Consider the following 12,065-nt stretch of genomic DNA (forward strand, 5'->3'; position numbering starts at 1 on the left):
GTAGGAGGTTGTCTATGCACTGCTATTTTCATCAAATGAACACCAGCTATTAAGGACTTGTGTATAAGCATATATACACCGCTGACGGACACACATCCAGTCTGGTCTCCATTATGGAGGTATTAGCAGTGCCTGCACTTTGTCTCTGGATTCTTAACATTATACTGTTTGTTAAAACATTTTTATTTGTGGTTTTTAATGCAGCAATTATACTCAAGGAAGCTTTTGTGAAAACCCCAGCATGCCCTAAGGACGGGTTTTGGCTGCATTGTGCAAGAGGATTTTTAGAAATTCCAATCATTGCACCTGGAGGATGTAGTACATTACTGTAGCTGTGTGAATTACATATCTCTAAATTCTTTATATAGTATACTACACTAAAAACTCAGCTGTAATCTATCTGCTTTGGCTCCCACCTCCCATAAGGGGGCAGTGGAACATTGTTTTATTACCTAGCACACTCATCCAAATACGATGTTTGCATTCAAAGCCTGAGTGGCTTATAATGGTAACTATATATGCTTTTTCTTTAATTCTAAGAAAAAACTAACACATCTCTGCACAAAATTAACCTTGTCATAATGTCACTGACATGCTGTGGCGCCATTACATTCATCGCTGTACATACTAGAACAGAATGACTGAAGTGTCCTGAAAAGTGCATATTGCCATATATTTCTATTATTTATTTATACAAAAGGGGCATGATAGGACCTGTGTGCGAATAGACTTTATGCATACAATCTCTTCAGTTTTGAGTGCTGAAATTTCTTCTATGATAATGTCACTGAATGCAAAGCAATTGTGTCAGTTTTGTTCTTGCCTTGACTATTCTTTCAATCAAACACTAACTGTAAATGCATGTTCACCTTTCTACAGTTTTTTTTTAATTATTATTTTTGCAATTAACTTACTTTAACTACTCTTTAGTGACCATGAGATCCAGTCAGTATGAGGTTTCCATATTATCCAACACTGCATGCAGCTATGCTTAGATTTTCAGAATTCAACAATGTAGTCTTTACAGTAGGCACTGTACAGTATTAAACAACTTTCTAAGATTGCAGGAACTACAGAGAACATTGCTTTACAGGTGCCTATGTAAGTTGTTCTCTATGTGTTGGTTATCTGATTCACAGAACAACCAAAAGAAATCTAGAAGCAATTAATCTAGCAGTAGAAGATAAAGTAATAACATGTATATAAAAAGTTAATCAATTAAGTATTTCTGTATATAAAACAGAATCAGGAGAGAACATGCTAAGTGCACACTCTTTCAGAGCTTTCAGATCTCTCTGATATACAAAGATTTTTATTATAACAGTGCCAATTTAAAGTGTAGCTAAAATTTTATCAAACATCTGACACATCATATTGACATGTCAGAAGTTTATATCTGTGGTTTATATCTGGATGCTGAGATTGCTAAAATTAAAGGACAGAAGTGCTCGGCTGCACACGCTGTTCCCCTTGATTTCTGCTTGGCAAACCATGGGAAGCTGGAGTAAGCAGTATACGGATATATACTGCAACTATAAGACTTTTGACAAGTACAGATACCACTTGCTTTCTTAGGTGTGCAGACCAGTGATGAAGGGGCACATATGATGCAGACAAGCCCTTTATTTTAGAGATTGGTGGGGCTATTGCTACCTAAAACTTCTTACAGATCACTATGACATCTTATACGTTTGTTAAAATGATAGGTGCTATTCAAGCGTATACGTATTCTTGTATTTACTGAAGCAGAAAGATTAAAGGGGTTTCCGGTCTGCACTGTTTTTTATCTATCTGCCCGTTATTAAACGTCCGTTTTCTGTGTAAAAACAGATGAAATAACGGGTGCTAACGGCTGAATAAATATTCATCCGTTTAGACCCGTTATAACATCCCTCATGTACGGCCGTTTTAACACCTCTGCCTACAGACTTCCACAGCCGGGACTACTACTACTCCCATCATGGAAAAGACTTGTTTCCATGATGGGAGTAGTAATTCCCTATCTGCGGTAATCTGCAGACAGCTGGGAAGGCTACATTTGTGTTTGTACTACTACCCCCATCATGGAACAGAGTCTGTTCCATGATGGGGGTTGTAGTACAAGGGCTGAGGGATTGATCGCACCAGGTCTTACTTCTGACACCCGATGCGATCAGAAGCAGGGGAGTGGGCGGCATGGTCCACAACCCTGCGATGTATGGTGCATTTTAACTTTCATTTTTAAATCCCCCGCAGGGAGCCCTCAATGGCCGGTACTGAGGGGCGGCGGGTTTTTTAAAATGAACATTGTGAGTGGCAGCGGGGCCATATGTATACAGCACATTTATAAAGATATGACCCCCGCCAGCGCATTTATATATACCCCCCGCAGCACATTAATAAACATATGACCCCCGCCAGCGCATATGCATATATATATATATATATATATATATATATATATATATATATATATATATATAATACAACCAAAGAATAAGTTGGCCAGCACTATTTGATTCCAAACTATTGTATAGACCATGGCTTACAGGTGCAAGCTGCTGGGCTAAATATACAGCAACACACTGCTAGCACAAAGATATAGATAAAACATGAGTTATAGATAGAACATGAAAAGCTATACAGCTGTAGTGCAATAAATGAAAATATGAAATTATAAGGTACTTAGCTTGCGAATTTGGCGGCCAAATAGCGTGGACTATCCCACCACGGTAAGGTGACCTCATTCTGGGACGGACCCTACACTATTAGGTGTATATAAGGTGCCTTGGATGTTTCAGACCTTGCAATGCCTGTTGAGCTGTTCACACAGAGGCATATTCATAGTATAGGGTCCGTCCCAGAATGAGGTCACCTTACCGTGGTGGGACGGTCCACGCTATTTGGCCGCCAAATTCGCAAGCTAAGTACCTCATCATTTCATATTTTCATTTATTGCACTACAGCTGTATAGCTTTTCATGTTCTATCTATATACTCATGCTTTATCTATATCTTTGTGCTAGCAGTGTGCTGTTGTATTCTCCTGTTGCTGTACATATATATATATATATATACACTCCCCCCCCCGCAGCTGTCATAATATGCCACTGTAGTGCTATGAATGAGAAATACTTTTGATACATAGCACTGCGGCGTCATATGTATATAGAAGCGTTGTGGGGGGGCAGATAAAGCTATATGTCTGCCCCCCAGCGCATCTATATACATATGCCACCACAGCGCTATGAATGAAAAGTATGTCTATCAGCAGCGCATAGGGCCAGCAGATGGCTGCTGGCACTATGCGCTGCTAATAGATATACTTTTCATTCATAGCGCTGCAGGGGTATATGTATATAGATGTGCTGTGGGGGGGGGGGCATACATATAGTGTTATCTGCCCTCCACAGCGCTTCTATATACATGACGCCGCAGCGCTATGTATCAAAAGTATATCTATTAGCAGCGCATAGGGCCAGCAGCCGTCTGCTGGCCCTATGCGCTGCTAATAGATATACTTTTCATTCATAGAGCTGTGGTGGCATATGACAAATACATATAATATATATAACTGCGCTGGCGGGGATCATATGTTTATTAATGCGCTGCGGGAGGTATATATAAATGCGCTGGCGGGGGTCATATGTTTATTAATGCGCTGGCAGGGGGGATACGTACGAAGGCTAATTTATTAGCCTGTATTTGTGGGAGGGGCGGGGAATAAGACAGCGCTTCTTCAGACCTACCCCTTCCCTTACCTGGGGGCAGGTGAAATACACATGCCCTGACCACCTAAAGGTACCTGAATTCACAGGAGGAGTTCGATCCACTTTCTGCCCGCCACTGATTGCGGGCAGCAACTTGGACCTGTTTCAAAAAAGGTTCTTGGAGGAAATAAAAGCCTTACGCCATCCTAAAGATCCTGATAACCTTACCAGGGAGGAAAGATCTGCCCTGGAGAGGTTACGAAAAAGAGAGGATATTGTTGTGAAAAAATCCGACAAGGGGGGGGGGGGGGGGAACATAGTTCTAATGAACAGGAATTATTATAAAAAAAAGAAGCTTACAGGCAGTTAAGAAAAAATTTATGGTAACCCCCTTGCCGGAGCAACAAATAAAATCCAAACACATTTACGTACTTATTTTGAAAAAGGGGTGATCTCCAAAAAAATGTCCGAAAATCTCCTAATAAAAAATCCAAGAGAGGCAGTGTGGTATTTCCTCCCCAAGGTTCACAAAACGTTGGAGTCCCCACCCGGGAGACCCATAGTCTCCAGGGTGGGGACTCCCTCGGAACCTCTATCCCAGTTTATCGACTGGCTCCTCCACCCCTTATTGTTGGAGATACCAGCATTAGTGAAGGACACTAACGATTTCCTTTGAGCCCTGCAGGACTTCTATGTACTAGATCATTGCATTTTAGTCTCTATAGACATTGAAAGTCTCTACACGAGCATTCCTCAAGAAAAAGGAGTAGAGACTGTTAGGGAGTTACTGCAGGGCTCAGGAAAGAGTTTAAATTACATTAATTTAGTTTGTGATTCCCTAAAATGAATTCTATCTTGTAACACTTTCCGGTTTGGGGATGGCTGGTAAATGACTTAAATGACAGGCTCGAAATGAATGTGTATGTCTTGGTTCAGGCTGTTTTATAGGTTTTTGTATATGTTTTTATGTCACTATGTTTTGTAAACGCCCCCTTCTTTGACGTGGTCAGGGCGTGTGTATTTCACCTGCCCCCAGGTAACGGAAGGGGTTGGTCTGAAGAAGTGCTGTCCGGTGCGAAAGCAGCTGTTCACCTACCTGTCGTCCGCGGCGTCCCGCTGTTTGTAGCACCCATATCGCACCGATGCACAAAGAATAAAACTACCACTGGAAGACAATTCCTTGCCATGAGTGCTCCCTCTGATTTCCTTTTCTATGCGCTCATAGCATTTATACTGTACACACACTCGCAACATGTACACACACTCGCAGCATGTACACACGCTGGCAGCATTTATACTGTACACACGCTCCAAGAATTTATACTGTACAAACACTCGTAGCATTTATACTGTACAAACGCTCGTAGCATGTACACACGCTCGTAGGATTTATATTGTACACATGCACAAAAAATAGTTATATAGTTGTTCTGTGCACATGCTCCTATAATTTGTGCTATGCAGACTGTCATATAGTTGCATACAGTCATGTAGTTGTTCTTTGCACATGTCCCTATAAATTATTATACGCATACAATCATATAGCTGTTCTATGCACACGCTCCTAAAATGAATTCTTCAATCCTACATACGCTCGTAGTGTTATACCGTTCAAAGATGGCGTTACACAGGCTGTCGTATACCTGTTAGGACTGCCATGCCTGCAGAGGGATGCACTGCGCAATTGTTGTTACTGACACGTCTTCAGAGCAACAACATCATGACATATAGGCGGTTGTATAACCTTATACCGGCCACGTCTGCAGGGGGATGCACTGTGCAATTGTTGTTACTGACACGTCTTAAGAGCAACTACATCACAAAAAAAAACACAGTTCATTCTAGCCTCACGTTCATAGTTTGTGTGGTATAGGCTCTCATATAAGTTTTGTCAGTGTATATGGTCATGGTGTCTGCTTTGGACTAGGCCATGGTTTGCTGTTATCCTGACACGTTTTCAGGGGTGACCTTGGCCTGCGGCTGTTACTGACAAGTCTTCAGAGCAGTTTCTTGTCTCGTACGTCATTTACATTGTCATGGCATTTGACTGCGTTGCATACACCCGAACCCACTCAGCTTGGATCAGCACCTCCCTTGGGTAAAGCACGCATGCTAGGTTAGAGTCCGATCACTTCTGGGGTTGCTTAGGTCACTCAGCGTTGTACTCACAGTCTAGCCGTATACTTAAGTTATGCTAGTTGCACATCACGTCCATTCCGATTCGCTAAGCACATCTCATTCATACAGCATGGTTCCCAATGGTTAGTTCAGTTCAGCCTTAGCCTGTGAATTTTAAGGTTCTATGTGGTCTTGGCGTTTTTGATGTACACATGGTCTGGTTAGTTATGCAGGGCCCACGTTCATATTGTCATGTTCAGCATATGTGTCAAGGAGTTATGCTACGCATATGCTTACAGCGTTCATACTCGGTACATGTTCATTTGTTCATTCAGTACACACGTCACTTTGGTTGAGGCTTTTACGGATTGACCAGTCACGTCTACAGGTCAGTCGGGATACAACCTGACACGACTTCAGGTTGGCGACAATGTCATTAGATACGTTGTGTTTCGGGTTAGGCTACAGGTATACAGCTTTATTCCCAAAAATTAAAAATTAAATTTGTTGCGTATAAAGGTCAATGCATGGTTAGGAACTGTATCTGCTTCAAGTTGATAGTGATACTATTAGATATATTTAGTGGAGTTTTCCATTTCGGCCAAACCTGTCACGTCCACAGGTCGGTTCAGTTACTACCTGACACGACTTCGGGTTGACAACGATATCGTTATATGTACTGAGGTAGAAAACAGACATGGTGCACATCTACAATCTTGTACAATGATCCAATTGCTTCTCAGCATAATTTCAAAAACTAACAGATTGTTAGTATATACATTTTGATCAAAAAGTACAAAGCCCACGTCAAGGCAACCTATTTAGAGTGGGTCCCTAACGTCCCTAGCATAAAATGGCGTAGCACTGGGCGGCGACCACCACCGCCGCGACACCAGTGCCCACAGGGGGGACGACCCATTGGCAGAGCGGCCCCAACGCCACTCAAACCAGTCCATGGGTCGCACCTCCCCGCAGACAAGGCGCCACGGCAGCAACGGACGCCGCACAGCACCACACTAGTGTGAACAGGATGTTATAGCACACTTACCATGCTCTCCCAGTCAAATTAGGAGGCTGCCAGGAAAGAAAAAGGCCCATGTGTAGCTTACTACTACTTATATAGGGTTGGGCTGAGGGGGTGGGGAAGAGTGCAGACAACATGTTCAAACCCAAAAAAAAAAAAAAAAAAAGAGGGGATAGAAAACACAATGTGTACTCAGGTAGAAAACAGACATGGTGCACATCTACAATCTTGTACAATGATCCAATTGCTTCTCAGCATAATTTCAAAAACTAACAGGTTGTTAGTATATACGTTTTGATCAAAAAGTACAAAGCCCACTCGCCACGTCAAGGCCACCTATTTAGAGTGGGTCCCTAATGTCCCTAGCATAAAATGACGTAGCACTGGGCGGCACCACCACCACCGCCGCGACACCAGTGCCCACAGGGGGAACGACCTACTGGCAGAGCGGATGTCGTTATATGTTTTGCGCATGTTTATTTAGCATTTGGGATGTGCATACAGTGATATAGCTTGGTTTTGTCTGTCTCAGTTGTCGTGATATTGGTTATACCTTGGTTAAGTTTCATGTTCATGCCTGTTACATAAGTGGTTTCATTACCTGTCACGTCCACAGGTCTGTTACAACCTAACACTGTTTTAGGTTGACGACTAGGTAGTTATCTGTGTTTACATATTTAGCACTTGGGATTGTGCATACGGGCATGGTTTGTTCTGTTTAGATATCATTTCATTCCTACTTGCATTTGTTGGGTTTTTGGCCACTATTCGCTGCATTTAGCTCATACTGTCAAGGTATCTGTCAGGCTTCCAGTATCATGTCGCGTTATCTTGCCTGACAAAGCATCTTTGTATACATCTCATGCCAGCAACGCTGCTCTGAAAAGCGCTCAAAGATGGAGGTTAGTAAGCCCTCAGGCCTTGACAGCTGGCCAGGTTAGACGGTTAGCAGACACCACATAATTCCCAATTTGGATATCAGGGCAACTTAACATTAGAGGCCGCTCTATTCACAGGTAACTATGGTTTTCTAGGGTCTGGGGAATTCACATACAGGTGCGTGGCCAAAATTACATCAGGTTTGGGGGGGATACAGATAGTCACGCGTCAAAATGGTATAGCAGCAAATGTCATTGCCCGGTCAGGTTGTTTCGTATGTTAGTTTCCCACACCCCACCACTGGTGCCCAGTTTGAGTGTTGTAAGTTTTTCTTTCACACGTCAAGGATCCAATGGGGGTCAGCCGCTGGTGTTGTTAGTGGGGCAGGCACTCACTACTACGTCATTGGTCAATCAGGTACATATTCGCATTAAATCCTTAGGTAGGGGTCTGTTAGTTATCTCCGGTCACACACTACGCATCGGGGCAGCTGCATTGGCATCACGCCATGGTGAGCCAGCACACGAGGTTAAGAAATAGAGGCGCTCGAAGTCCTGTACTGATATACGTTATACCTCTAAGACAACTTCTGACATGCACGGTGCATTAAAGTCGTTGGGGTGGCGCATTTATAGCGCTTTTGTTCTGATTATGAGTTTTTGCCCTCTATTTTCTCAGGTGTACTCGTACGCGGCAGTACATGGCACAACACCAACTGCCTCAATAGGTTACAGGGTTTAGTAGGGAACAGGAGTTAGTAAGAGCTTCAGTAAGGTAGGATCGCTATACTAATGAGCACTGACCACAAGTATGAAGGCTAATATGAAGCCCTGAATGGCTCTTCAGTACCAGCCATTCAGGGCTCCCCGCGGGGGATTTAAAAATGAAAGTAAAAACACACGATACATCACAGGGTTGCGGAGCATGCCAACTGCTCCCCTGCTTAATAACTTCTGATCGCATCTTAGAAAACCCAATTTAGTAGAGATTTTAACAAAATGTAAGATAACCCACCCAATAGTACCACTGTAAACAACTGTGGATTGAACTCCAGGGAAAAACAAAAATTGCCTTCTGTAGCCATTCTTAACGCAGTTATTTTTTGCATCAAAAGGATAGGTGATTATTTGCTGATTGGAGGGCATCCAACCACTGGGGATCCCTCACTGATCACAACAATAGAAGTCTCTTGTCCCCCAAGTGAATGGAATGGCAGTGTGCATGCTTAGCCTTCACACCATTTACTCTCTATGGGACTTCTATAGATAGCTGAGTACAGCACTTGGCTGTCTTGTTAATCTTAAAGGGGTACTCTGTCCTTAGACATCTTATCGCTTATCCTGGCACCCCAGTAATCTGCATGTACAGGGCATTCTGGAGATTGTGGGGAGTCCCAGCGGCCTTTGGATAGGGAATAAGATGTCTGGGGGTGGAGTACCCATTTAAAGACCGTGAATGGAGCTGAGGCCAAGAATACACACTGCCTTTTAGGGACAAAGGACTCTATCAGACAGTTATCTTCTATCCTGTATGTAATGGAGCACTATTACAAAATAATTCCTTATTAAATATTCTGTAAAAAAAAAGGCCCACTTGTATATGGGGTATTCTATAGTCATGGTTCGCAAATCTGCACATGGGATGGAGACAGGAAGATGGGGTGTTTGACCAAGGGAACGCCGAACATTCCTGCTGACCAACTTATGCCTGGATGGGGACTAGGTTCAGTGCTTATTTCTAGGTCTGGTGAAGGACACCCTAAAGCAGCCTAAGATTATCCCCTCCACCCCCCACACATAGATATCTGGGAATATGACATGTGGTTTCCAATACAGGACATCATTAACTCTGATTGGGGAAAAGGTGGCAATAGACATGCTGAATGGGTATTTTAGGGTGAATACAAAATATCAGTATGTATTGTTATACTCTGTAAAAATTGTTTTTAGAAGTCGAGTTATGCATTGATATCATTTGTCAGCAGGAATTGCAATTAGGGTTCTACATGGCCCTCTAGCTGCAAGCTAACAAAGTTTCATTCAATTTACCACTTCCATTTTACTGTTGTTCTAGCTCGCAAAGGAACAGACGGTGCTATACTTTCCAATAACTACTGTGATTTTTGCCTTGGAGATTCAACCATAAACAAGAAAAGTGGACAACCAGAAGAACTTGTATCCTGTGCAGACTGTGGACGCTCTGGTAGGTCATTCCTCTTTCTGCTTTAAATCGATTATTGGAAGTTATGCTTGAATCTGATTAATTGTTGCATGAACTGAGGATGATCAATACATGCATGGCATGATCCAAGGAAGACAAATGGAGCAATACATGCTTTCCTTTTTTCACATCTCATTGTTGAGGTTTATGTGTGTATTTTTCAATTAATAGGGCAAGTTTAGATCTCTATGGCAAGTTTTAGATATTATTTTGGTATTTAGAAATCCCAAATTACACTATTGTTTACTGTAGATAATATTAAATGATAAGATTACTTCAAATTTGAAAAGATGTTAGCCCTTTCTAAGTATTGATGCGTAACGCAAGTGATTTACTTAGAAACGTGAATTTTCATATTCAGGTCTATATCTGAGAAGTCTGATACAAAACTAAAAATGAGTGCGCTACCACGTTCATTAAGGAAGGGACGTGAGTTGTTTCAGTTCTGTACTTCCTACTTGTTATGAGGGAGTAGAAATAAAGTTAAAATAACTTTTAAATAAAAAACATTTCCGTTTTGGAAAAAAGGACTTATAACTAGAAAAGGGAAATAACAGCAAGATTATAATACATTTTGTTGAAAAAAAAAAAAGCAATTTGTGGGGTTGTTTAGGTTTCTTTTTGCAAAATTTTGATAACATTTTGTCACACACAAACAAGTGCCAAAATTGTATTGCAAAAGCAGACACCAAACCATCAGGATGAGAATAGTAAATCTGGGTCAGTGTAATGATTTCCTGTTAGAGAAATTGGAATAAGGAGGTTGCCAGCACCTTGAGTATAAAAGGTAAAAGCACCAACAAAAATACTGCAGCATGTTTTTTTCCTCACTAGAGGTACGCTTCAAAGGGGTACTCCACTGGAAAACATTAGCTTTCTGGCACCAGTTGATTTAAAAGAAAAATAGATTCCCAATCCTTCCAGTACTTATCAGGTGACAGGCAGAGGAAGTTCTTTTCTTTCTGAATTTCCTTTCTGCCTGACCACAGTGCTCTCTGCTGACACCTCTGTCCATTTTAGGAACGGTCCAGAGCAGGAGAGGTTTGCTACGGGGATTTGCTCCTACTCTGGACAGTTCCTAAAATGGACAGAGGTGTCAGCAGAGAGCACTGTGGTAAGGCAGAAAGGTAATTCAAAAAGAAAAGTACTGGAAGGATTAAGATTTTTAAATAGAAATAATTTACAAATCTGCTCAACTTTCTGGAACCAGTTGATTTAATAAAAATGTTTTCCAGTGGAGTACCCCTTTAAGGGTAATCTAAGAATTTTTATTATTGAATTCCATTTTATTTAAAGGCTGTGTTCACATAGTATGGTTTTTCTACCTTTGGTACACTTTTCTTCCAATTTTGGTGCAGATGCACCAAATTCCCAGCACAATTGCTTGAAAATTGCATAAAAAATTTGGAAAACTGCACTGTAAATATAGCCTAAATTCTAAGCACCTTATTTCCATATTGGTGTTTTTACTTTTAATAACCATTAATATAGCTTAGTAATTACCAAGATGAATACAAGATAAATACACAAAAAGTGCATTGACTATTGGTGTTAAAATTACTACAACAAAAGAAAATACTGCACTTGACTAACAGAAGAGATCTTGCTAGACTGTACGCATTTGACCACAGAGTGGACAGAGAACTCTTGTGTTAGTCCATAAAAAGGTTATACAAACCTTTAATTGCTTTTGTTCTTACATGAACAACTACAGGAAGGTAAGTGCAATGTGTAGTCCTGCATTTACAGAAACAATGTAAAACTAACAATACAGACTGTTTTTTTTTATGTTATCGTCCAAATACCCTATTCTCTTTTCTGTACGATGTAGTATAAAGTAATGCAAGTCTACATTATCTTGGACTTAAATGGGCATTACCATCTTACTAAGAGGGTGTCCCTTTTTGTCGTCTTGCAGCTGCTGGAGGTAGTAGGCAAGCCAAAAATAGCTGACTTTAATGAGAGTTGCATTACCAGATTGCACCACAAACTAAACTGTTTAGTAAACATTAGGAGTTACATAGAAACGTGGCTACCGTTTGTGATTTGCCCACACTTGTCTCTTCATGAAAATTATTTTCATAGTAGAAAAATTATAAAGGAATTTTATCAGTTTTTTTAAATGTTAGGATAACA

At 41.3% G+C, this 12,065-nt stretch overlaps 1 protein-coding gene and 1 long non-coding RNA gene across 17 annotated transcripts in view; one reads left to right on the top strand and one right to left on the bottom strand.

Moving 5' to 3' along the window:
• The window catches only part of DPF3 (double PHD fingers 3), a 272,192-nt gene that overhangs the window by 223,515 nt on the left and 36,612 nt on the right, over nt 1–12,065 (top strand). For all 12 annotated transcript variants that reach the window (XR_008848735.1, XR_008848736.1, XM_056545785.1 and 9 more), the window contains one exon: nt 9,783–9,911. Coding sequence is in view for 10 of the 12 variants with exons in the window: in XM_056545785.1 (XP_056401760.1) it covers nt 9,783–9,911 (129 nt within the window). In the remaining 2 variants the exon portion in view is untranslated. The remainder of the gene's footprint in view (nt 1–9,782; nt 9,912–12,065) is intronic.
• The window catches only part of LOC130295237 (uncharacterized), a 163,630-nt gene that overhangs the window by 98,785 nt on the left and 52,780 nt on the right, over nt 1–12,065 (bottom strand). The window lies entirely within an intron of this gene.

Source organism: Hyla sarda, chromosome 11, assembly GCF_029499605.1.
Source record: "Hyla sarda isolate aHylSar1 chromosome 11, aHylSar1.hap1, whole genome shotgun sequence".
Taxonomy (NCBI): Eukaryota; Metazoa; Chordata; class Amphibia; order Anura; family Hylidae; genus Hyla; species Hyla sarda.